Source organism: Aphelocoma coerulescens, chromosome 3 (assembly GCF_041296385.1).
Source record: "Aphelocoma coerulescens isolate FSJ_1873_10779 chromosome 3, UR_Acoe_1.0, whole genome shotgun sequence".
NCBI lineage: Eukaryota > Metazoa > Chordata > Aves > Passeriformes > Corvidae > Aphelocoma > Aphelocoma coerulescens.
In genome coordinates, this window is record NC_091016.1 from 107,539,029 (window position 1) to 107,562,564 (window position 23,536).

General features: G+C 39.4%; 1 protein-coding gene across 6 annotated transcripts in view; it reads left to right on the forward strand.

Moving 5' to 3' along the window:
• The window catches only part of COLEC11 (collectin subfamily member 11), a 50,722-nt gene extending 34,872 nt beyond the window's left edge, over positions 1 to 15,850 (forward strand). For 5 of the 6 annotated variants that reach the window (XM_069011535.1, XM_069011537.1, XM_069011534.1 and 2 more), the window contains 4 exons: positions 9,828 to 9,899; positions 10,622 to 10,675; positions 12,318 to 12,413; positions 12,570 to 15,850. In XM_069011535.1, the coding sequence (XP_068867636.1) occupies positions 9,828 to 9,899; positions 10,622 to 10,675; positions 12,318 to 12,413; positions 12,570 to 12,979 (632 nt within the window). In that variant the 3' untranslated portion in view covers positions 12,980 to 15,850. The remainder of the gene's footprint in view (positions 1 to 9,827; positions 9,900 to 10,621; positions 10,676 to 12,317; positions 12,414 to 12,569) is intronic. The other variant, XM_069011539.1, reaches the window with a different exon arrangement.
• Positions 15,851 to 23,536: the final 7,686 nt, after the last annotated feature.

The following is a 23,536-nucleotide window of genomic DNA, read 5'->3' on the forward strand; positions in this document are numbered from 1 at the left end:
CGGACAGGCAGGTGTTCAGCCATCCCCAGGAGAGCAGGGCCCCATCATATGTAACAGTGACTTGGGAAGACAAATGCCATCACTCCAAACATCCCTCTGTTCCTTCTTCTTCCCCCAGCTTTACATACTGAGCACAATGCCATATGGTAGGGAATTTCCCTTGGGTCAGTTGGGGTCAGCTGTCCTGGCTGTGTCCCCTCCCAGCTTCTTGTGCACTCCCAGAATTCTTGCTGGTGGGGTGGGGTGATGAGCAGAAAATGCCTTAATCCTGTGCAAGCACTGTTCAGCAATAATGGATATATTTCTGTGTTATCAACATTGCTTTGGTCACAAATCCCAAATATAGCACCCCCCGAGCTATAATGACAAAAACTATTAACTTTACCCTAGCCAAAACCAGTACAACTTAATGCAGTCATTTCTAGGCTAAGTATTACTTTCTGGTCAAAAAGATATATTTTGGAAATAAAAAAATCTTGATTTTTTAGAAAGGTCTCTGTGAAGAAAAGCATCATAATGTCTTCTTCATAATTTGCTTTCTGCAAATGAAAACCTCATATTAGATCAAAGGAAAAAAATTCACAAGCCTCAATTTTCCAGTTTCTTTTTTTCCGTGAATTTGAACACTCACAACATCTTAATTAAAACCATTGAGGGAAGGCAGTAAGCCATAATAGGCAGAGATGAACATGAGTGTTCCCACATTTTTTGGATATGTGAAAATGGTGATAAATTTGTTTGCATTGTAATTCAAAAATATTTTGAGCTCTTGGAAGGAATGGTGCTCAGCAGTGTTCAATTATACAGCTGAGAGAAATGTAGCATTTCTGTCTTGCAGGAAATTCTGTCTTTCCACGTTTGTTTTCCTCCTGAAGCAAGGATGAAATTTGACCTTCATAAGTTTTCCAGGAGGTGTGTGTTCTGAAAAGTTCAAATTAGGAGTAGTCAAACCCTTTAATCTCAATATTGAAATTAAAGATTGGCATTCCTGTCATGAGAAGGTTGGAGTTAGTTTTTACTGACCTGAGTTTACAGTCTTTCTTTCAAAGGAATTATAGAGATAATTTATACTTCCTTATGATGATGCATGATCCGTTATGTTGTTCTTTTAGGCAGTTATGGAATTCTGATACTGATTATCCTGGGACCAAAATCCATAGCTAGAGCTCTTCCTCCTACAATGCACTGAAAAAATTATAACTTCCATGAGGTGTGTGTGTGGTCAGTCAGTATTTCCCTTATGTAGATATACTTTCAAGGATGACTTCTAGAAAAAAAAATTGGAAACTAAAATTTCAGCTCTTGCAAGGCTATGCAGCATGAATTATGACAGAATAATTTAGGTTAAAAGGTTGTAAAGAGCTCATCTAGTCCAATCTCTGCTTTAAACAGGGCAGATTTCAATATCAGAGCAGGTTGCGCAGGGCCTCGTCCAGTAGACTTGTGAAAATCTCCAAGGATGGAGATTCCACATACTTTTTAATCAGTCTGTTTCACTGTTGTCATTGTGAAAGTCCTGTTGTAGCTTGTAATCATTGCATCTTGCCCTTTCTCTGTGTGTCTCTGACAAGAAAACGCTGCATCTTTTCTAGAAACTCCTTGTAAGTAGTGGAAGACTGTAATTAACTCCTCCCTTACCTTTCTGTATTCCAAGCTAAATAAAACCATCTTCCTCAGCTGGACATCTGTTTGCTTTTCATGTATGAGGGCCCAAAAATCTCTGGGTCCTTTTATGCAAAGGAGTTTTTTTACCCATTGGCCAGACTTCATCAATGCATCCTAAGGAACTTAGGATCTGGCTGAACCCATGATATTCCTGTCAACACATTTCTGCAGCTTGTTGAGCTCCTCCTGACTGGCAGGGCTGTCCTCCAGTGCACCAACCATTCCTGCCAGCATGGAGCATTTTCTACTTCTTGCCCCCTTTCTGCAGTGAAGGACTGGTTCTCGAGGAATGTCACTCATTAGCAGCTGCTGATTAGACTTTGGCAGCCTTGCAGCGGCACCAGCCAGCGCTCTCAGCATCCTTGAATGCCCTGTGGGCAGGACCAAGGGCTTGTGTAGATCCAGGTGAAGTAGTCCCTCATTCAATCGTCTGCTGCCATGAGCAGCTTGTCCTCCCCAGATCTTTGCTACCAGACATGCAGAACTGTGAGACCAGAGAGCAGACCTTGCCAGCAGAGACAAAGGCAAAGAGAGCACTCAGTGCCTCAGCCTTCTCTGTGTCCTTTGGCGTGAGGTTGTCTTGACAACATCTTGAGAACCTCTCTCATCACGCTGTCTTACCTGTTTCTCTATCTTGGCATTTTGTCATGTCACTTCAAAATGCTTTGGACCATGTGAGATGTGGAAGTACTCTTTTTCATTCAGGCCAATCCATGATGTAGCATTTAATTTATTTTATACTGTAAAATTGCATTTGTTTAAAAAATAGTTCTCATAAGGTATGCTTGATTAATGCTAATAACAGTGATAATTTTCTAGTTTTCCATACCTCCAAAAATCCAAAATTCTGATGAAACAAAGAAGAAACACTGAAGTGGAACACACTGCAAGAAAACATACATGAAACAGAAAAGAGATTAAAGAAAATTGAATATTAATACATACTATATAGGTATTTTGCCAGGTAGTACTTTCAACTAAATACAGGCAAAATTTCTAACTACTTCTGTAGCAACATGTTTTTTCTGCTTTTTTTTTTTTGCATCCAGAAATTTCTACAAAAAAACTCTTGTTTAAAATAAATTCTAAGTAACTACTCTTTTCATTAATGCTGTGCATTTTGTAGATATTTGTCTTCATCAACTCCTTTCCACAAATGCTTCATCAATGAAAAAAACACAGTTACCTTAAAACAAATTCGGATTATATGGCACCATATTTCATCATGGTACTATATCCAGTATACTTTGAATGTCACGGTGTTGACTTGATAAGCAGACTTCACAGATGTAATTTCTAGTCTGTAGAAAGGACACAGAAGAATATGCAACTTTGACCTGGAAAAACCTTTCAGTCTCCTGACCTTTCAGTCTCTGGTTAACCTCCACAGACTGTATGTAGTGTGCAGACCTGTAGGTAAGTTCATGCATAAATACTTTTCTAGACTCTCAAGCTGCATGAGACTGAGTATATTCTCTTCCAGCAGACCAAGGATTTTCCTATTTCTTATCCAGAAGATGGAATGTTGAGGCAAAAATAAAATATAACAATATGCTTGGCAAAAATCATTGTTCCTTCACTTTGCATTTGCCCCTAAAAACACCCATGGATAGTCACAGCAGCCCTGCTTCTATGCAGTAGTCTGTTAAATTTCAGTCAGTGTGTTAGCATGTATTTGACCACTTGTATTTCTCTTGAAGCCCGATGATTTTTGTCCTGGTCTAATACTTGGCTCCTTCTGTTGATGCAAGCTGCTAAATTTAATGTTATTTTTCTCCTCTTTGAGTAAGTGATGGTATACATGAGGGAGAAACTGTAATCCTTCTGCCACATTTGTAGAGTTTTCTACTTTTGGTCTTACTTTACAGAATCACACTAATCTTTTTTCTTTTACTTCTTTTTCTTTCCTCTTTCTTTGTTTCATTTCTCTAGCAAGTCCATCTAAGAAAATGTGTTTAGTTTATTTGAATTCCATAGGTACATAATAACCATAAGGTAACTTGCAAAAGAAACTATCTTCTTATGGCATATTTGACCTGAAATGAACAGCTCAAGATAAGAAAGTGCAGCGAATGTTTTTATCATATCCTTTTCTCATGATATTTTCAGATTTGGGTAATTCAGAAGCTGATAAACATGAAAACTTTCTGGTGCTTACCTGAAATAAATCTCATTCTGGCTGTCCTGATGCTTCAGGGTGACATCAGACATACTGATGTCTTTGGGTGTTGATTAAGGTTAAATTCCACTTACTTTCCTCATTGCTTTTAATTAATTGTATAGGTCAATTATGATGCATAGCATGTCAGCAGAATATGAAGCTGTGTTGGCCTTATGTAAAGTTTGGGGCATGGGTCGAGTGCAATGGCTGTTTCAGATGAAAGCAGTGTGTACTGCAGCACAAGTTTTGGAGTGTGAAGTTCACAGAATTAACTTTCTCCCTTTGCTCTGATGGCTGTGCTCTCCCATGTTGGGAGTAAACTCAGTTATTTAACTAAGTCATGGTGCAGTCTGTGAGGCCGTAACTTCCATGTATTCAAATTCCACACGGATAGTTCAGTAACAATACAGCCCTGTGAATATTCCCAGAATACCTTACAGCAATCTAAATAAGGAGGGGAAGGTGAATTTACACTTGGAATGTGACATCAAAGGAACAGCACATTAAAAATATGTTCTTCAAGATATTTCAATTTTCTTAGAGCCATAACCATTTAAAATATATATTATTTTAGTATTTTAATTCCAGCCTTTATACATTGTACTTAATTTATGTACAACTATAATGGTATGTGAAGCAGAGTCACATACTGTTCCTGAGCTTGGAACTCAACTGTCTCTACCTTTGCAGTGTGAGCACAGTGATTTTGGCTTTTGCCAGCTAACACTTTCCCAGGCAATTCCTGGGCATATTTTGGGAGCTAACACAAATGAGCAGCTTGCGAGATTATTCTGGCTTGAAGAGTAGAACAATTTAGTATCATGCAGTGTACCATTCTTGGCCACCTGGTTCCCAGTTCCAGGGAACAGTCCCAGGCATTTAGTTTACTAATACAGGCACAACCTCTTAAGTAGAAGAGAAGACTCATTAATTTAATTGGATTGGAGCCAGAGTGCTCAGTCATTTGTATAATCAAATTCTAAAAAGATGTAATAATATCTTAATTTATATTTTATTATTACTGATTGCTCATTAATATGTAATCAATCAATCCTTTGCATTTCTGAGTCTATTTCCACATGAATTTATTGCTCGCTAAGGAGTGCTGCAGGCAGTATTCCCTATAAAAGTCCTGACATTGACAGTTGTTAATTCACAAAGTGGGTATCTGGTTCAAAACTGTCTTTCAGTTCCACCTGAACTCAATAGGATTTTGAGAAAATCCTGCTAAACTGAGTGGGCAAAAAGATGGCAGATGGGCTTCAGTGTAAATAAATATATTACCTAGGGACATTAGGGATGCATGATTTAATCTATACTTAAATGATGCCAAAACCCAAAACTGTCACTTAAAACTCAAGAACTGCTCTGAAGTCATTAGCAGGAGTCCCAAGGCCAACAGAACACTGCCCGTCATCACAAAAGGATGACAAAAGAACAAAGAACAAAACAGGAAGCTTCTTTTTGCAGCTGATTTTGTTCTGTACAAAAGCCTGACATGCTCTATCTCAAGTAATGAATGTGCTTCTGGTCTCTGTCTCTCAAGAAGGACTTGAGAGGTTAGAGACGGGCACCAAAAATGTGAGAAAGAGGAGCTGCCTCATAGGGAGAAACTGGACAGGCTGAGACTCTCTGAGAGAAGTCTGAGGAGGTTATAATCAAGGTTACAGAATCACCAGATCCCATCACACTTGAACTAGGAGGCACTCTCTGAAGCTGCTGGGGACAGATCCTGCAATTCTATCTGCAAAGGACTGCAGATAGTGGGGTTGTGGGATCTTCCAGTACTGCCCCTTCTGCTGCCACCACAGGAAACAAAGTCTTGGCCTGGAGGGACCACTGGTCTGAAGAAGCTTGGTATTATGTTGTTAACATAATTCTAGCAAGATAGTGTTTCATGAGGGCAGTTATTTCTCTTTGTTTGCCTCTGAATAGAAGCCTCCATTCAGGAACGTACCGTACTATTTTGATTTTTGTTTTGAATGTACTTTTAAATCCTTTAAACTTTTCTGCTGCCTTCCTAGACTGTTTTTTTTTCTCACTATCTTTAGTTTCCTTTGCAAATTTTCTAACTATTCTGATTTCTAGTCAGTATAGATTGATAATAGTTCACTTTTTTCCTCCTGTTTTTTATGTAAAGCTTTTAAAGTTTCACTTTGTCATTATGATACCTGTCTAACATGAGTGGGATGGATCACTACTGAGACGTGCTTATTTTTCCATTGCCTACCATGGGAGTTCAGATAAATATCTTAGACTAAAAACCCTAACTTTAAGATGGCTAATGCTGGGTGAAATTGATTTCCCTCAACTATATAAAATGCCACCTGTGATCATGCATGTTCAGTCATATAAGAATATCTGTTTAACATTGTCGGTGAGACGGACAGTGGGATCGAGGACACCCTCAGCAAGTTTGCCAATGCTACCAAGCTGTGTGGCATGGTCAACATGCTGGAGGGAAGGAATGCCACCCAGAGAGACCTGGACAGGCTGGAGGTGGGCCCATGAAGTTCAAGAAGACCAAGTGCAAGGTCCTGCACCTGGGTTGAGGCAATCCCAAGCACAAATACAGACTGGGCAGAGAATGGATTGAGAGCAGCCTGGAGGTGAAGGACTTGGGGGTGTTGGTTGAAGAGAAGCTTAACATGAGCTAGCCATATGCCCTTGCAGAAATCCAACCACACCTTGGGCTGCACCAACAGCCGTGTGGATAGCAGACTGAGGGAAGTGATTCTCCCACTTTGCTCTCATGAGAACCCCAGCTGGAGTGCTGCATCCAGCTCCAGGACCCCCAACATAAAATGGACATGGACCTGCTGGGGCAAGTCCAGAGGAGGGCCAGAAAGATGATCGAAGGGATGGGGCACCTCTGCCTTGAAGACAGGCTGAGAGAGCTGGGCTTCTTCAACATGCAGAAGAGAAGGCTCCAGGGAGACCTTAGAGCACCTTCCAGTAAAGGGACCTACAAGACAGCTGGAAAGGGACATTTTACAAGGGCATGTACATAGGACAGGGAAGAATGGCTTTAAACTGAAGGAGGTCAGGTTTAGATTAGATATAAAAAATTAGATATTAGAAATTCTTTACTATGAGGATGGTGAGACACTGGAACAAGTTTCCCAGAGAAGCTTTGCATGCTGCATCCTTCAAAGAGTGTTCAAGGGCATGTTGGATGGGGCCCTGAATAACCTTGTGTAGTGGAAGGTGTCCCTGCCCATGGAAGGAGGTTGGTACTAGATGGTCTATGTAACTTATTGTAGCCACTGTTCCCTCACCAATCGACGACCTTCATTGGAGTGGATAATTCAGACTTTTCAGAGCAAAGCAGTTCTGTAGCCTGTTGATATATTTGGAATTTTCTGATTTCCAGTTGCCAATAGTTTTTTAAAAATGAAGTGTCCTGAATGTAAATTACTACTACAGCATCATTATATCCTTTAAAAAGATCATTCTCATTCAAGTCAGGCTAGCTAGTTGCATTGGAAATGCTGACTGCTGCAAGACTATCGAGGTACACTGGGGGAAAGACTTTTTAATCTTCATCTGTCTCTTATGTTCTTTTTCTAAGTATCTGCAGATTGCTGTCAAAGATGGCACTAGATTCAAGAGGCCTTTGGTGTGGTTTGGTACACTTCTACTTTCCTTGTTAGGTAGGTGTCTGTGATGTCCTCTATGTCAAATCATGAATTTGATTTGATTTGTCTTAAAATCCTTAAGTTTGGAAAGAAAACTACTGCTCTCTTCTTTTTAACATGATTCAATTAAATTTGTCTTGTGACATGGTGAATTTGAGTTTCTGCTAGATTTATCCTGTTGATGCCTTTTTCTTTTTCTAGGTAGTTTTATATCTTCTCGTCTGTTCCAACTAATCCTGAAGAGATTGTCCATACTGTATGACCTCCATTTATAGTATTGCACAGAGTCAAACCCCTCATTTTTTCACTGTTTTGCAGCCCACCATTCATCTCTGGAATTTTATTTCTTCTCTTGTTTGTGGGCCTGAAAAAGCCACCAAAAAGATCACTTAAAATTTCCTTCTCTTCAGTTCTTTCCCAAATCCTTTAAATCTTCTTTAATTGGTTCCAATGTATACCACCTTCATCTGAGAGATGACAAATGACTTTCTTCAGTTCTCTATTCAAACTTTGTGTTTGATTTCCTACTTTTGGTCTATGGAGACTTAATTTCTTTTATTGTCCCCATTTCTTTCCAGCTATTACTTCCTGATTTCATTAAGACTCATCAGACTGCATTTTTGACAACCATAGGGCCCCTAAAAAGGGCTTTACAAAAGGTATTAAAACTTGTGAAACCCTGAAGGCAGATGGGTCTCTCTTGGAACTTTGTGATTTATTCTGCAGAAGAAGCAGAATAAGCAAGCCCCTGGAGTGGAAGCAGGGGTTAGTCACTGTAAGAGAAACCCAAATGTGAACAGTTCTTTTAATGAGCAAAGGAGGTTTAATGTATGTCTTCATTGCTTGAGATAACACACTTTACTTCTGAGCAGAGCACATAGGTTTTACTGGCTGTGACTGAGAAGCAGTTCATTTTCTGGAAGTTTTTGCGAGAAAGAAAATGAAAAAAAAATTGTATTTTATTTTATTTATGCATTACATCTATGAGTTTATTTAATTTCAGGCTGAAATCTGAAAGGTGTCTCAGCCTGAAAAGAGAAAGCATTCAAACACCTGATAATCTGTAATGGTAATCCCAATTAATTAGTATACAAAGCAAGAGACATAATTTTCAGAGCAACTTGATTGACTGATTACAAGCTGGTACTTACAGTAGGAGTAGATAAGAGAAAAAAAAATTTGGTTTCTAGTGAAAGCCAGTGTCCAGTAGTGTCTGAATTTGATACTTATTAGAAACAAAGGAAAATCATTGGTTGTAGGACTTGCCAATAATTAATTAGACCAACAAACCACACGCATTTGGCTTCTCTCAGTTTAGAGGAAATTGTTTCTTTCTGGCTCATGCCATCAAGTGACAAGAGTTGCTTGAGACTTCATGAAGTAATAGAGATGACATCTCTTAGCCTAGCAGTGGTCAGTTTATATCCTGAAACTTGTTGTTGATTTCACTTTTAAGTTAATGACAAAATGGGTCATGAAATCATCCAGCTTTCAAAAATACATATGTCTGTCCAGATGCAGTAGCAACAGGGGGCAACAGATCTTCAGTTTTCATAGATCCAAAACTGAGGCTGAGCTATGACAATTTGCACAAGTCCAATTGCTGGATCCTTATGGTAGATTTTCCTCCTAGCTTGTCTCATTGTTTCCTTGCACCTGTGTAGTTGAACAGTGCATGGCAGATGTTGCTTTGAGCAAAGAAGCAATCTTTTCAACAATCATTGAGAACAACGTCGTCAATATTTCCTAAAGCAGTCTTGGTCTTGGATTTCTGCAGGATGGGAGCCTCAGAAGGCATTCGTCCCTGTAGTCCCTCCTTACCCACTCTCCTTTAATGTACCACTCCTTTAATAGTGTGGTACAGTGGGAAACCTATCTCATATGACAGTATTTATATTGTATAAATAAGTCATTAGGCCAAAGCCAGCCCTCAGTTACAGTGGATTCTGAGATGAAATGTCAATTGTGTTTGGATCCTTTAAGTCTTCTCAACTCCATGATAGTTTTAATCTGCTGATCCCTGTTTGAACGCAACATCCCCTCTTCTGCATTTTCAATATAATTCTGTCATGATCTGTTGAAAGAAGTTTGCAAAAGCTTTCCCAGTGGTTTTCAGCCAAGGGCTGTTGGCAATTACACCTTCATGCCTTGTTAGTGTCAATTGTTTAGCAAAGATAAAATCCCTGTCTAGGTTGCTATACGTAAGTTCTTCACACGGATTGAGCTGGACTTCAGGAGTTCGATGAATATTTGGGATATAGCATGGTTTTGTTCATTGTAAAAACTGATGCTGCAAACAGTAGAATCTGAATGAATCAGACTACATTGCTACCTCATGCCTTTTATCTTTCTGTTATGTGTAGGAGAAATGGGGGACAAAGGACAGAAGGGCAGCATAGGACGGCATGGAAAAATTGGTCCTATTGGTTCAAAAGGTATGTTTAATTCACTTGTTTCTCCATTTGTGTTTCAGGTGAAAAATGTGTGATCATTTATGTTTGAATAAAAATTTAGGGGCTTGAAAAATGGCTAACGACTCTCAGAATTTACCTTAGTAGGAATTTTCTCACGCTGTAGTCAGCCAGGTCACTGAGATCTCTCAACCAGTTACCTTTTGCTGTGACAGCAGTATATGTAGTCTTAAAGCACCATGAGTATCCTGGTTTGTGGGTAAATAAAGAACTTTGTATTGTCACACAAGTGTGGACAGTTAAGAAAGCAGATGGGAAGACAGACATGCTGTACTTTGGCAGACTTTCAAGACCCAGAAGATGTGTTTTCTTATGTTGATTACTCCATAGGCTTCCTACGTGACTTTGGTTAAGTGGTTTGGACCAGTGTTTGCCTAAGCATCTAGATTATGATTCGAAATTTAGGCATATCCAGCTCTTTTCCCTCTAGAGCATCTGAATTTACTGGTTCTGTGAAGTTTATGAATGTCAAGAAATGGATGTTGGTAGGTATTATTTGGGTTCAAGTTTCATAGCTTTGATTGGCCTTTGTTGTGGAATGACTAGGACAGAAAAATCTTTATTTTTGCTTGGGCATATTTCTACTTTCCACATTTGAATTTTACTAGAGATAAAATAAGTAAGTGCTAAATGAACTATTGACAGAAAAGGCTGCATTAACACTATGTTATTTTTCATGTCTTCAGGTGAAAAAGGAGATAATGGTGACATAGGACCACCAGGTCCTAATGGTGATCCAGGTAATCCATAACACACCTTGTTTATGTGAAAGACTTTTCATCACTAAAAATACATCTGTTTACATACTGGGGGAAATAATGAATTATTTTTGCATAGGTACTGTAGTATTTCACTGTGATATTTTCAAATGACTTAAAATCACTGAAGTTGCAGTAGTTGCTGGGCTTGTAGTGTCTGTGCTAAAACAGTACCTCATACCTTCTCAGAGGAGCAATCTCTCCAGAAGCCTAGTGGGAACTGAAGGCAAAGGAGCGTCTCTGCATATCTCACTCGGTCTTCCAGTCAACACAAAGCAGCAGGCTGGATGCTCCTGCCCCTCCATGAATTATTGATATAGGAGCAGATTGTCAAGAATACAGATCACAGAATCACAGAATGGGTCAGGTTGGAAGGGACCACAGTGGGTCATCTGGTCCAACCTCTGCTCAAACAGGGCCATCCTACAGCACACTGCACAGGATTGTGTCCTGGCAGTTCTTGAGTATCTCCAGTGAGGAAGACTCCACAGCCTCTCTGGGTAATTTGTTCCAGTGCTCAGTCACCTGCACAGTAAAGTTCTTCCTCATGTTCAGGTGGAACTTCTTGTGCATCAGTTTCTGCCCATTGCCTCCTGTCCTGTTGCTTGGCACCAGCAAGCACAGCCTGGCTCCATCTTCCTGTCACTCCCTCTCTCTAGGTTCTTATATGGAGGTATATGGATCTTCCAGGGGTATATAGATGTTCTAGAGAAACAGCCTACCATAAGAAGTGTAAGCCTTGCAAGAGTGGCAGGTTCAGAGTTGACTGAATTAATCCCTTCCTGGCAGAGTGCATTGGAGGTGCACAGATTAGATTTCTCATGAGAGCATAATTTGTCACTAATTCTTGAGCCAGCGTGCCATGCACCTGGCCAGCATGCACAGTTTTGCAGGGCAAGTACCCTGTGCTTATACTGGCTTAGACAACTGAGCTGAGTAATTGGGTAGTCCAATGCAGATTTTAGTAATTACATACAGAACTGCAAACTGTAATAAATGCAAACAGTAATTGATCCTCCTTTTGAGATTTGTGGTCAAAGATATAACAATTACCCTTTTAGTATTCACATTCAGATTATCTTTGTCAAACCTCTACCATTTTGAGTTACTAGATGATTTTCTATTGTCTAATTTTATTGTCAGAAGTATTGCAAATTCTGTCATTTCAAAACCACAGAACTGCATTTTGCAGGTAATTTTGTGGTTGGAATTTTGGATCTGCTGTGTTATGTTCCTTGTGAAGAACTCACAAGTTTTTTGCTGTGAAAGAAGTTTTTGAGAAAACTAAAGAAAATAATTTTACTGAAAATGGGAATTTTTGGTAAATGTTTTTAGTTAAAAAATATTGTGGTTTTTTTGCAGAGAATATCTATCTCTGTTTAGGTTAGTGCTAATTATTCAGGGCTGAATATTTGTGGGAAGTGCACTGAGCTGTTCTTCACAGGCCCAGACACCCCTGAGAATCATATAAGGGTGCAGGATAGAGAAGGCTCTAATTTTCTGTCTGTTATTTGCAAGACAGCTTTCTCCAGGGCTGCCATGCTGGACCTTTTCATAAAATTGTTGACATAATTGTTGAAATTAGGTAGCTTTTTGATTTGGGTGTATCTGTATCATTTCACAGGCATCCCTTGTGAGTGCAGTCAGCTAAGGAAGGCTATTGGAGAAATGGATATTCAAGTAGCCCAGCTGACAACAGAACTAAAATTCATAAAAAATGGTAGGTTAATTTTGTATAACAGTTTTCCTTTCTTGTTGCCTCATTTTGTCGGTGTAATCGCTCGTAGAGAGTGTCACCGTTCCACATCTGATTTGTGAAGCTATTTTGGGGTGTGCAGTGACTTGGTTTATAGAAATGCGAGTGCTCACTTTTCAGCACTGCCCTCCCCCGCAGCTGTCGCCGGCGTGCGTGAGACAGATAATAAGATCTATCTGCTGGTGAAGGAGGAGAAGAGGTACAAGGAAGCCCAGCTGTACTGCCACGGAAGAGGAGGGACGCTGAGCATGCCCAAGGATGAGACTGCCAACAACCTGATTGCCTCGTACATCAACCAAGCTGGGCTCACCAGGGTCTTCATTGGGATTAACGACCTGGAGAAAGAGGGGAATTTCGTCTATTCTGACCGGTCACCCATGCAGACCTTCAACAAATGGCGCAGTGGGGAGCCCAACAATGCTTACGACGAGGAGGACTGTGTGGAGATGGTAGCATCCGGAGGCTGGAATGATGTAGCTTGTCACATTACCATGTATTTTGTATGCGAATTTGACAAAGAAAATGTCTAAGCTACTCTGCTCTTCCTTTATTTTAAGAAAAATGTTTAAGACAATTGTACAAGTTACTCCATGTTTATAGAGTACAAGTGGAATTTTGAAAGCATGCAGCATCAGTGTTGTACAGCTGTAAATACAGTTTAGGTATTTCAAATATCAGTGTTTACCCTTCAGAAGGGAAGAGCAGTAATAAGACATAGCTTGGTTGGGGTTTTTTAATGTAGGAAAATATATCTGTTTAGATAAAAATGTGCTTTGGGGCTAAAGTTTGCCCTTACAACAGTTAACAAATGTGATTACATGACTGTAAGGGAAGACAGAATTTGGCCTCTTGTTGTTAGATTGATTAGAATTAGATTCCTGATATTCTTTTAGCTTAGTAAAATTTGTAGTTATAAATGCTAATTACTTGTAGTGCTACAGGGATATTTTGGCAACAAGAGAAATATTTTGTATACTCCAGTTAATAAGTACAAATATTACTGTAGGTTTTTTGAATGTTACACCTTTTTTTAAAAAAAACAGGCCAAAGCAAAACAACAAATCAGGATTCCTATCAATTATGTAATGTTTCTTTTTAAACTGTTCACAGATGTATGAACAAAAAGCATTTAAGTAAACTGAATTTTAATGGTGAGGGAGGCCAAAGTCGAGTGAAAGATGTCCCTGCCCATGGCAGGGGGTTGGAACTAAGTAATCTTTAAGGTCTCTTCCAACCCAAACTATTCTATGATTCCATGATTCTGTGATAGGAAATTTCTCATAATTTAGTACATAAAGAGAGTTTCCATCCAGATAGTGTTTTGGGGTTGGCTAGAAATAAAAGTAAGAATTCGATTTTCTGCATTCCTTAGTTGAAAATGATTCAGTGCATGAAGTATTTCAGACCGCAAATGATTCCCTAAAGTAAACGTTTCACATTTTTATAAGATAATCTTAGTGCATCTTGTTACAAAACAAGCAAAATACCAGCCCTCCGCAATTTAAGGCAGACTTCATATATATGCAATTAAGCTCATGAAAACATGTTAGCTAGCAGTTCCTTTTGATAAGAAAACAGCTTACATGTTTACACAGATTGTAATCCCCTGAAAAGCAGGAAAGTTTCTGAAATTTTTCTGATTATGTATATAGCAGTAATAAATAACTTTGCACAAATAATTTATGTACCAAATTTACAATTACATGTGATGGAAAATGTGATGTATATTTAAAAAAAACCCCCGCATAATTTCACACAAAAAAAAGATGCATTACATCAGCTCTTCACAGAAGCCAGTTGCATGCCACCTCATCTCACTGTAAGACATAGAAAAATTGATGAAATTTGCAAAATCTCTGACTGCATTTCTTTAGGAATACCTTGCATGTTGTAACTGCTGGACTCTGCCTAGCAGGCTGCTGCTCCCTGAGAGCTCAGCGAGGGTTTCCTAGGGCCATGTGCCCAGTCACATCCCGGAGTCCATTTCGGAGAGCCCCGCGACCTGGCTCCGGCAGCCAGCAGCGTTACAACGCAGTGGTGGTAAAGAAGGTAGAGAAGGGTCTCTCATGAGGGTTTGAGATGGCTTTAATCACATCTTGTCCCTGCAATGTTCAGAGGTAGAGAGACAACGTGGGGTGTGGGGTGGTTTTGTCAGGGGCCCAAGGGCGGTCCCTGGGTGGGGTTGGGGTACAGGAACAAATAGGGAGAAACCGAGGGAGTGGCCAGGGCTGGGGCAGGGAACAGGGGGAACATGCAGAAACACGGGGGTCAACAGGCCACCCCACTTGCAGAGTGTTTTAAGATGATTTTTAAGGATAAATGATCCTTGCATAACATTCTGATCAAAATGTATATCTGATCATTATGGGAGATTGGTCTGTAGGATATCCACAGTGGATATGGCATGTGGTCCCAGAGATTTCTGTACAACAAGGCAAAACCAACTCGTATCACCTCTGCTGTGCTGTGCCATGTAAACAATCAATGACCGTACAGTGCTGTTCATATCCACAGACTCTGACATTATTTGATTTATATACCTAAGAGAACAAACCATTTTGCTAGCTATATTTACTCTGTAAATCTCAATCCTTTATATATATATATGTTTGCTATTAATTTTGAAGATCTCTAGCATTACTATAATATCCTATAGTATTTGTTTATCAGCCCAGCTCCAGAGCAATCGCTTGAAATGAATGGGTCCTTTGATGGCTTTACTTTCTTTTAATAAAGATAGGTATGATACCTGTGTGGTAGTCATTCTTCCAACTGCATATTGAAATATATTAAATAATGTGAATCTGTTTCTACACTAATATTCAAAGACTCTGCAGAATTTGCAGGGAGCTAACAATTCCAGTAGAGCAATTTGTTTAGAATAGTTCCTTTTGGATATCATGATTGTTTCCTGCCTGCTATAGAAATCCTCAGAAACCATTTAAGTCTCCAACATACTTTTGTCAAATCATTGTAGCTATATTAAAACATTTGAAACCTGAGATACAGATATCTGAAGCTCCCTCATTATGTGTGCTGAAGTTGCTGTTTATTTTCCACCTAGGTTTTGAAAGTCTCTGTTGTATTGTTCAGTTTCCTCAGAAAGATGAAAAGAGGCCTTTTAGGGAGATGGGAAGCTTTTTGAGATGCCAAATGCTCCTGTTTTAGCTGGAAGTCACACCATGTTTCAAAGATTGCCTTGATGTGTGGAGCATATAGACAGTCTCAATTTCTATTAAAATTTAAGATAAAAAATAAAGGCAATGGAAAAAAATTAGTCTTCCTAGTTTCATGTTCTTCAGGATATTTTTTTTGCAATGCTCAAATGCTCAATGCATATGTGAGGTAGAAACTAAATTAATTTATTCTATTAATTTCTAATAAATTGTCAGGTACTTGTACACTGGCTGCAGCAGTCCTTATTACACCATTTGGGCAAAGGGAGCAAGGCTAGTGTGTAAGGTCTCTAGCTGACCTGCAAAAGGCAACAACAGCACATCTGATATTTACCCCTTCGAGGAACTGGGTGAGAAATGATGGAGGCATTGGAAATGAATGAGCCCTTTGTAATTTCTTTCACTCTCTAGTTGCTGATGCCTGTAGGTAGACCCTTGCTGGAGGCAGAAATCAATGTTGCACATAGTGCTCAGCCTACATGAAGCCTGCTGACATGCTTGGTAAGGTTTCCATTACTCTCCCTGGAATTTGGAACTATTGTTTTCTTAAAAAATGAAATGAGTGATATGTTAGTTTTACTTGGGGTGTTTTCCATGTGCATTAAAACCTGCAATTGTGGTCTAATTACTCATTTTGTGTAGTTCTGCAGAAGCCTTTGGAACGTGTCTGTCTGGCAAGCATTGGTGTTTCTCAGATTATTCTTATATGCTCTATTTTTGATGGATAATTTTTCCTCATAAATATATACCCATAGCCCTTATTTATTTCATTCTTGAATAAAGGGCATTTTGTGGCATTTAAAAAGGCAACAATAGCAGGGTTTTTTTTACTGAAGTCACCCATTCATGTTCTTAAATGACTTCTTCACATAAAATATGGATTTCATTCAACTATACTCTGCACCTTTAGCTGCTAAGGCTGTGTGTTGTAGGATTGATGTCAGGGCCAGACGTGCACCCCCCTTCTAGGAGGGGACTTGGTAAAGGTAACTGGCTGAGTCCAAGGGAGCTCCACTGCCTGTGAGAGCTCTGACTTGCTGTGGACCTCTTGGGAGAGCACTGGATGATGTCTGATCCTGATCACCATCGAGATTTGCCACTCCACAACCTCACTCCTTGGTAGAGGGTGCTGCTCCCACTTGCCTTGTTAATCTGCTCAGCTCCTGGCTCACCATCCCTTGTGAACCAGCTGCTCCTCACTGTGCTCTGACAGATGACATGATTATCCCTGGAAATATGGGTTTATTACAGGTTTGTTAGCAGCAGAACTTCTCCCTGACTGTGAGTTTTAAACATTCTTATATCACAGAGAAGAACTGTAAAAAAATTAATATTCATATGTGGGATATAGAGCATCCTTATTCATGTAAGTAAAATGGAGTGCTTCATTTTTCATAAGCTCGGGAAATGCCAGTTCAAATACGCTTTACAGAATAGCAGCTGGTTGGACTTTTTTTGATACAGTTCTTGATGAAAAGTGAAAGAAGATGATATTAAAATAATTTTAATTGTAAAATATGATGAAGGTTCACAATGGAGGAAGACTTTTGAAGTAGATATTTTTCAGATGTTGACTTTTAGAATTTTTCAGAATTTATTTTCCAAGTTCTAAAGCTTTATTTTGACCCGTAAAGTGATTTGATTTTATATTATTGTCAATATGTTTTACACCATGTCAGTAACAGTGATCTGTATAAGGCTTGAAGTATTTTACTTTATTCCTTAGGTGTTTATTTCCAAAGGGAACAAGTTATCTTTTTGAGACTTCTATTTGCTGTGCTGAAAGAGTGTGACATTGGAATTGTTTTTTCCTCCTGGGCCTGCTATGACACTGTAAATGCTTTGAATACAAAACAATATATAGTTCAACCTATATTACACAGAAGATATTCTTACTGATTATGGAAATTATTCATGTAAGTATTATGCCATATAACTAGTAGTTTATGCACTATTCCAAATGTCCAAACCAATCATTAGATAAAATAAACACAAGCCTTTTGAAACCTGAAAATCTTACAAATATACTTTCATCCTGCATTAAAACAAAAATTTGCCAAAGGAACCAAATTTACAGTACAGCAGAAATTCAGGGTTTCCCCTAGTCTGTATCTAGATCTAGTTTTTGTGGGAAACTCAGTGACTTGTGGTGGTCATGGCTGAATCAAATCCGTGAGTAGAGAATTAGCCAACAATGCAATGATGTGCCACTTTATACTTTCTGAAGTGCTTCCCCTTAGCCTTTATTGGTTGAAGAGTCAGTGTCTTTTCACTGGAGATTCTGGTTTTCAAATTTTGGTTTGCCTGTGGTGCCAACAGGTCTGCCACAGATTATGGACGAAGAAATGGGATTTTGTCCACAGTGGGGACCTGGAAATGCTTGTAAAACTGGCTGTGATGGGAAAGATATTGTGCAAAACTGGAGCTGGCCACTCACCCCTTCCTTGGGGTGCATATTCCTTGTAAGGGAGAGTCAGTCCAGCCTACCAAGAGAAACACTGACCTTGTTATTGTGGGTAAAAACAAATCAGAGTTTTAAGATTTACCTGGGGAAAAAACGTGCAGTGAAGAGGTTTGACTATTTACTTTACAGAGTAGCTGTGAGAAAGAACAGTTTGGTTTTAATTTTGCTGTGATAGAATAGTAAAAGCTATGTGAAATGGGAGAGAAAGGGTTTGTGGAGAGGACGGCAGTTGTGTGCTCAAGGTGTTTTTCCAGATGCGAGTCTCCTCCTAGCCCAGAGCTTTTCTATTGGATGAGGAGGGGAGTCCTCTCAAGAGGGCGAGCATGAAATGGAAAAGGTGGAAGAAGCAGCAAGTGGATGTGCAGAACTGGCGGTGAGTGGGATGCCCATGAGGAGGAATGTAAATGTTACTTCCAGCCCTTCTCCTGCTTCCTGCTAGGGAAATGTAATTATCTTGCCCTTTCCATCAAAATGTCTCACTATAGCTCTGGATGGGTAACTCACAAAAATAGAGTGAGGTGACCAATTTAGCATAATATCTGTGCCTAAATGAAGCCCAGTTTGGGTCTATGGACAAATTATAGCATCCACCACACTCTGGGTGTATTAATGCATGAAATCATGGGGGATATAATTAAGCACTGCTATTCAAAGGCTAGCTATGTAGTATTGATGAGCTTCTGGATATTCTTTACATATAAAAGTGTGAATACTGCCAGGAATTCAGCAACAGAAGGTCTGCTGTGCAGCTGAACAATACAGGTGTTACCATACTATCATCTAGCGGCAGTAAGAGGCAAAATGAAGGAGCTGAGTGATATTTTGTTTCTGCTTGCATCAGTTGCTGTTTTGTGATTACTGATGCTGTATTGAACAACTGACTTCCCAGCTCTGAAGTCTTTAGTCAGCTTTCTTCTTCTTTTTTTTTAATTTGTGAAAAGATTATTTTGAATTATTACAAAGAGACGTGCACTGATTTTAAGTCCAATTCTCAAGTGGGAGTTTTGACTAAGAAGTGAGAAGCATGCCCAAATGAGCTCAATTATCATTCCTTGAAGTGAAGAAATAGAAAACAAATCAAGCTGTGCTCTGCAGGCCAGCATCTAAATTGCAGGTGCAGATCTTCACCTGCAATCAATCAACTCCAGTGAAACCAAATTGATTTATACCTGCTGAGGATTTGAGACACTATCATCATCAATTCTAGATCTATGCTTATTTTGGAAAGAAAGAGAGAGAAGTATTTTGATGTTTATAATTTATTCTGAGCACTTTGAATGTTATTCAAAGTCTGAGCCACTGTAATGGGTGCATCTCCCATGAAGATTTCTGGGCAATAATCAGTTTTGAGACAAATATTGAATGTAAAATAGTTGAAGTAGGTCTATGGTGCAGAACTTTATCCTTGCAGGTACAAAAGGGGTATGATGTAGAACACAAAAGAAGCAGTAAAAACATTCAACACAAAGAATAAGTCCTCTATCATTTTATAGTCTTCCGTGAAAATGCTTTTTGTCGTGCTCAACATTTATCCATAGAAGACAGGGTGCCATCTAGTGAAGAAAAGATTTGTTGCATATCTAAAGAACTGAAAATCCAACTTCGTTCCTGCTTTATTCTTTAGTATGAAAGGAATGATATGGACATTCTGCAAGAGGGAAAGTGCGCACTACGTTAAGTCCACTGTGTTTGTAGAACAAAGAAATAAAAGAAGATATAAAAATGCAAAATACTAATTTCCTTATTACACAATGGCCTCCACATATACATGTAATCTTGTTTTACTTGATCCAATTCCCTGCTTCTTCCCCAGCATTACTACCCTTCTGTTCTACATAAGTAAATCTAATATGGTAACTTGTGACATGTTTAGGTAAAGTTCACTACCTTTTCTAAATATCCCCAACTGGATTAGCAGGAAACGTATAGTTAACGTTGATGTAAGGAATTCCTGTTTCTTGTCTACAGCTTCTGAAAGTGGACAATAAATGCTGTATCCCTTAACCTTGCATTGTAAAAGTATAAATGCACTATAGCTGATGTGCTGATATCGTGCTTAACACTTAGTGGTTACATCTTTCTTAAAAAAATATTCTTTGAGACTACTGTCCCAGTGCCCCCAGTTTTCTTCTTAAAGCTTGTCTTCCTCTTGCGTCTGGCCAGACCCAAAGTGAAGTTAATTATGTACGTTGATTATATATTCCATACTGTAGTTTCTTGGGAATTAATTTGCCAGTGCAGTTGTTTTGAATCATAAGAAACTTAAAATGGATTCTTTGAAAATATGGTTTAAATTGTTAAAAAGGGCAAATCTCCTTTCAGTCTCGATATTTTTGGATTTAGAATAAATAGAATATCCACAAATCTAACCCATGAGACAAATCTGCTTTATGATTTTAAGTGAAACTGAAATGGGCTGGTTTATAACAGATGAGAAGTCAGAGACACCTGGTCTGATGCTTTGTGGGCCAGTTTTGCACAGGCCCAAATCTCTGGTTTTAGTGCCACTTGCAGATTATTATCAAGCAGTGCCCACCTCAGATGCTGGCTGCTCCTTTGGTCAGCTGTGTTAACCTGGTTTTTGAAGAACAGAGCTAATGTGATTGCATGGTGTATTTCCTTCAAATAACTTCTGAACCTTTTAGCCATTGTCAACCAGGTCTGACATAAGGTCTCTGGGATTTGCAATTTTTAAACACTTTATGTAAAAATGTGAATGGGTTTCCAAAGGTTTTCCTCCTCAGAAGATGGCTGCAGTGGGAGCTCACCTGTTGTTAAACACTAGAGAGCCATCTGCTAAACAGACTATACAAAATCCCACAGGAAAAGACTTGATGAGAAATTGTCCTTTCTGGGCACTGAAGTCTTGCAATAATATTGATGGATACTATAGGAAACCATCATTTCTGCTGGATTGCCCCCAGAACAACTCACCTGCTCTGTGATGTCCAGTTGATGTTATGCTGGCTGCAGGGAAAAGGGACAGTTAGATCACCTCTCACCCTATAAGAAACATTTTCCTCCATGTCATTTTGAATCAGTTTTCCAGTGATTTGAGTGTAAATGATATTCGATCATATTTTTACTTAATCCCACACTGATCCTATGCCTTTCCCCTCCCTCACTGAGATCACTAACCAGGGATAAAGAAAGAATTTTCAAAACTACTCAGCATTGTCCTGGCTGTCCTGGGAGCAAGAAAGGGTAAGACAGAGCTGGGCAACAGTCCTGTGCATCCCATTTTTTTCTGCTGGTGATGCCATGATGCATTTCTGCAGGTAATGTAGAGTAGAGACTAGACAAGGTAGAGTTCTGTTAGTCTCTAAAAGGCGGGAAATGATGCCATGACAATTTTTTGCCTTTTCTTTTATACCCCTGTTATACCTTTTTACAACTTCTGTATTCCTAGTGCTTTTTGCCTACATTCTTGGACTTGTTTGTCAAGCTAGGAGACTAAACATTTTAGAAGCTTCGTAGGTAGGGATCAGTGTGCCCCAGACACCAAGGTCCTCTCCAGAACACATTCTGTAAACTAAGATAGAACCATCCAGGGGAAGGCTCCTTGGGGAGGGAAGGGCTCATTCAAGCCTCTCATTGGGGAATTTTTGATAGATATGCTAATTAGTAAAACCTATAATGTTATACCCGATCTTTGGGGGGTGGGGATTGCAGTGTGCATTTTGGTGCATTTGACCTGGACATGTGCACCTAAGGATCCTTAAAATAAATACCAAGGTAAAATCCCTTTTCCCCTTCTAACCGTGTGTGACTCTTGATTTTAAGACCAGGAAAAGGCATCACTGGAAGGGTACTGCATGCTTTATGTTTGCATTTGTACAATGTTTAATGCCTTATCTCATTGGCTGTATTTTTCTTCCCTTACTCTTTACCTGTTTATATGGAGATGGGATATAGGAAGGAAAAAAGCCTTCTCTGCTGTTTAAACAAGTAATGTATATGTGTGACTGGGGACTACAGATAAGTGCATTCACAGAAATCCATTTTTAATAGTGATCAGGTGGGGAAACATCATTTGTCATAAGATTACAGAGAGGAATATTTAAACCTGTTATGAAATTTTTAAAGGTCTTAAGGAATATGATAATGATTATACAGACTAGGTTTATTGCTAGGTATGTAGTGGAAATGAAAAGAAATCAAAAAACCCCACAGTGGACATCAATATTAACTAAGGTATTATGTATGAAATTAGTCTTGAAAATAAGAAAGTAATATTACATTTAAAAAAGGATTAAAGGGAAGCATAATTAACTGGGCTGTTCCTTACTATTGAGGATTTTGGTGAGCCTATTTTATCTTTAATTACCCTGACCTGTTTTTTTTTTGAATGTTTCTTCAAATTAGGTACTTGTTTCTTGGCTTACTCTTACAGGTTGCTTTGCATGATCTCTATCCCTGCTTCATTACCAATCTCGTGACAGAGGATGTTCACCTGCTGTGATGGTGTGTAGGGTTTACTGTACTGGGAGCAGCACTGCAGTGGGCAACCTGACCTGGTAGTTTGCTTAACTGAGGTCAAATTTTGCATCCCTTGGGCAGAGACCAGTGGATAAATTTTCTGAGTTTCTTGGATGTCCTAGGGTACCTAACAGGGCACTGGGCACCTCTGTATGAGGCAGCTGAATTGAGCCCATCATGATCATGAGTTCAGCCTTGTGGGATTGCCAGGACCCTTGGAGGAGGTCTGGTGGTTGGGAGATGTCTCCTCCAGTTTTAAACATCAGCACTGTCGATATATTCATCTGAACTAGTCACACTGTCTCTAGTCTGCAGGGAGAAATAAGTGCATTCAGGATATGATTCATCTGTCTTATTTTAGATGTCTAAATCGGGATGGGAATGTTCCTTGTTCTGACTCCTCATTTCTTTCATTTGACCAAGGTGACAAGTTAAAATACAAACATTTTTGACTGATCAGATGAATCCTACCCATCAAATCTCATGAGCTTCCACCACAAAATCCCCATTATGTGGAACTGCCACTCAGATGTTTCTTTTGCTGACCAGTGGTGCTTATCATGTAAGGTTATGAGAGGTTGTACGAGGTTTTGAAGGAGGTGTGACGTCTACTAGAAGAGCATGACCTGCAACGGGTGACTTTTTGTCACACAGTGGATCTGGATGCCCCTTCTATCACGCAGCCCAGCGTGGTACAGACTCATGAGTCACACTCAGGAAAAAATCAATGCTCTGCCTGCAGAAAATAACGCTCCTTTCTTCCCTTCTCAAACTGGCAGTTAATGATCACTGTGAGAGGCAAGCTGAATTTGTTCTTACTTCTCTTTTTCGCATGAGAGAAATAATGAGAGACAATAATGGTTGCCTGGCATTGTTTCTTTCTTCCCTGCCAACAGTGATGTTTGCCTTTCCTTGTCTGTGCTGCAAAGCAATAAATAGCACCTCCAGGAGAGGCAATGGACACCAGA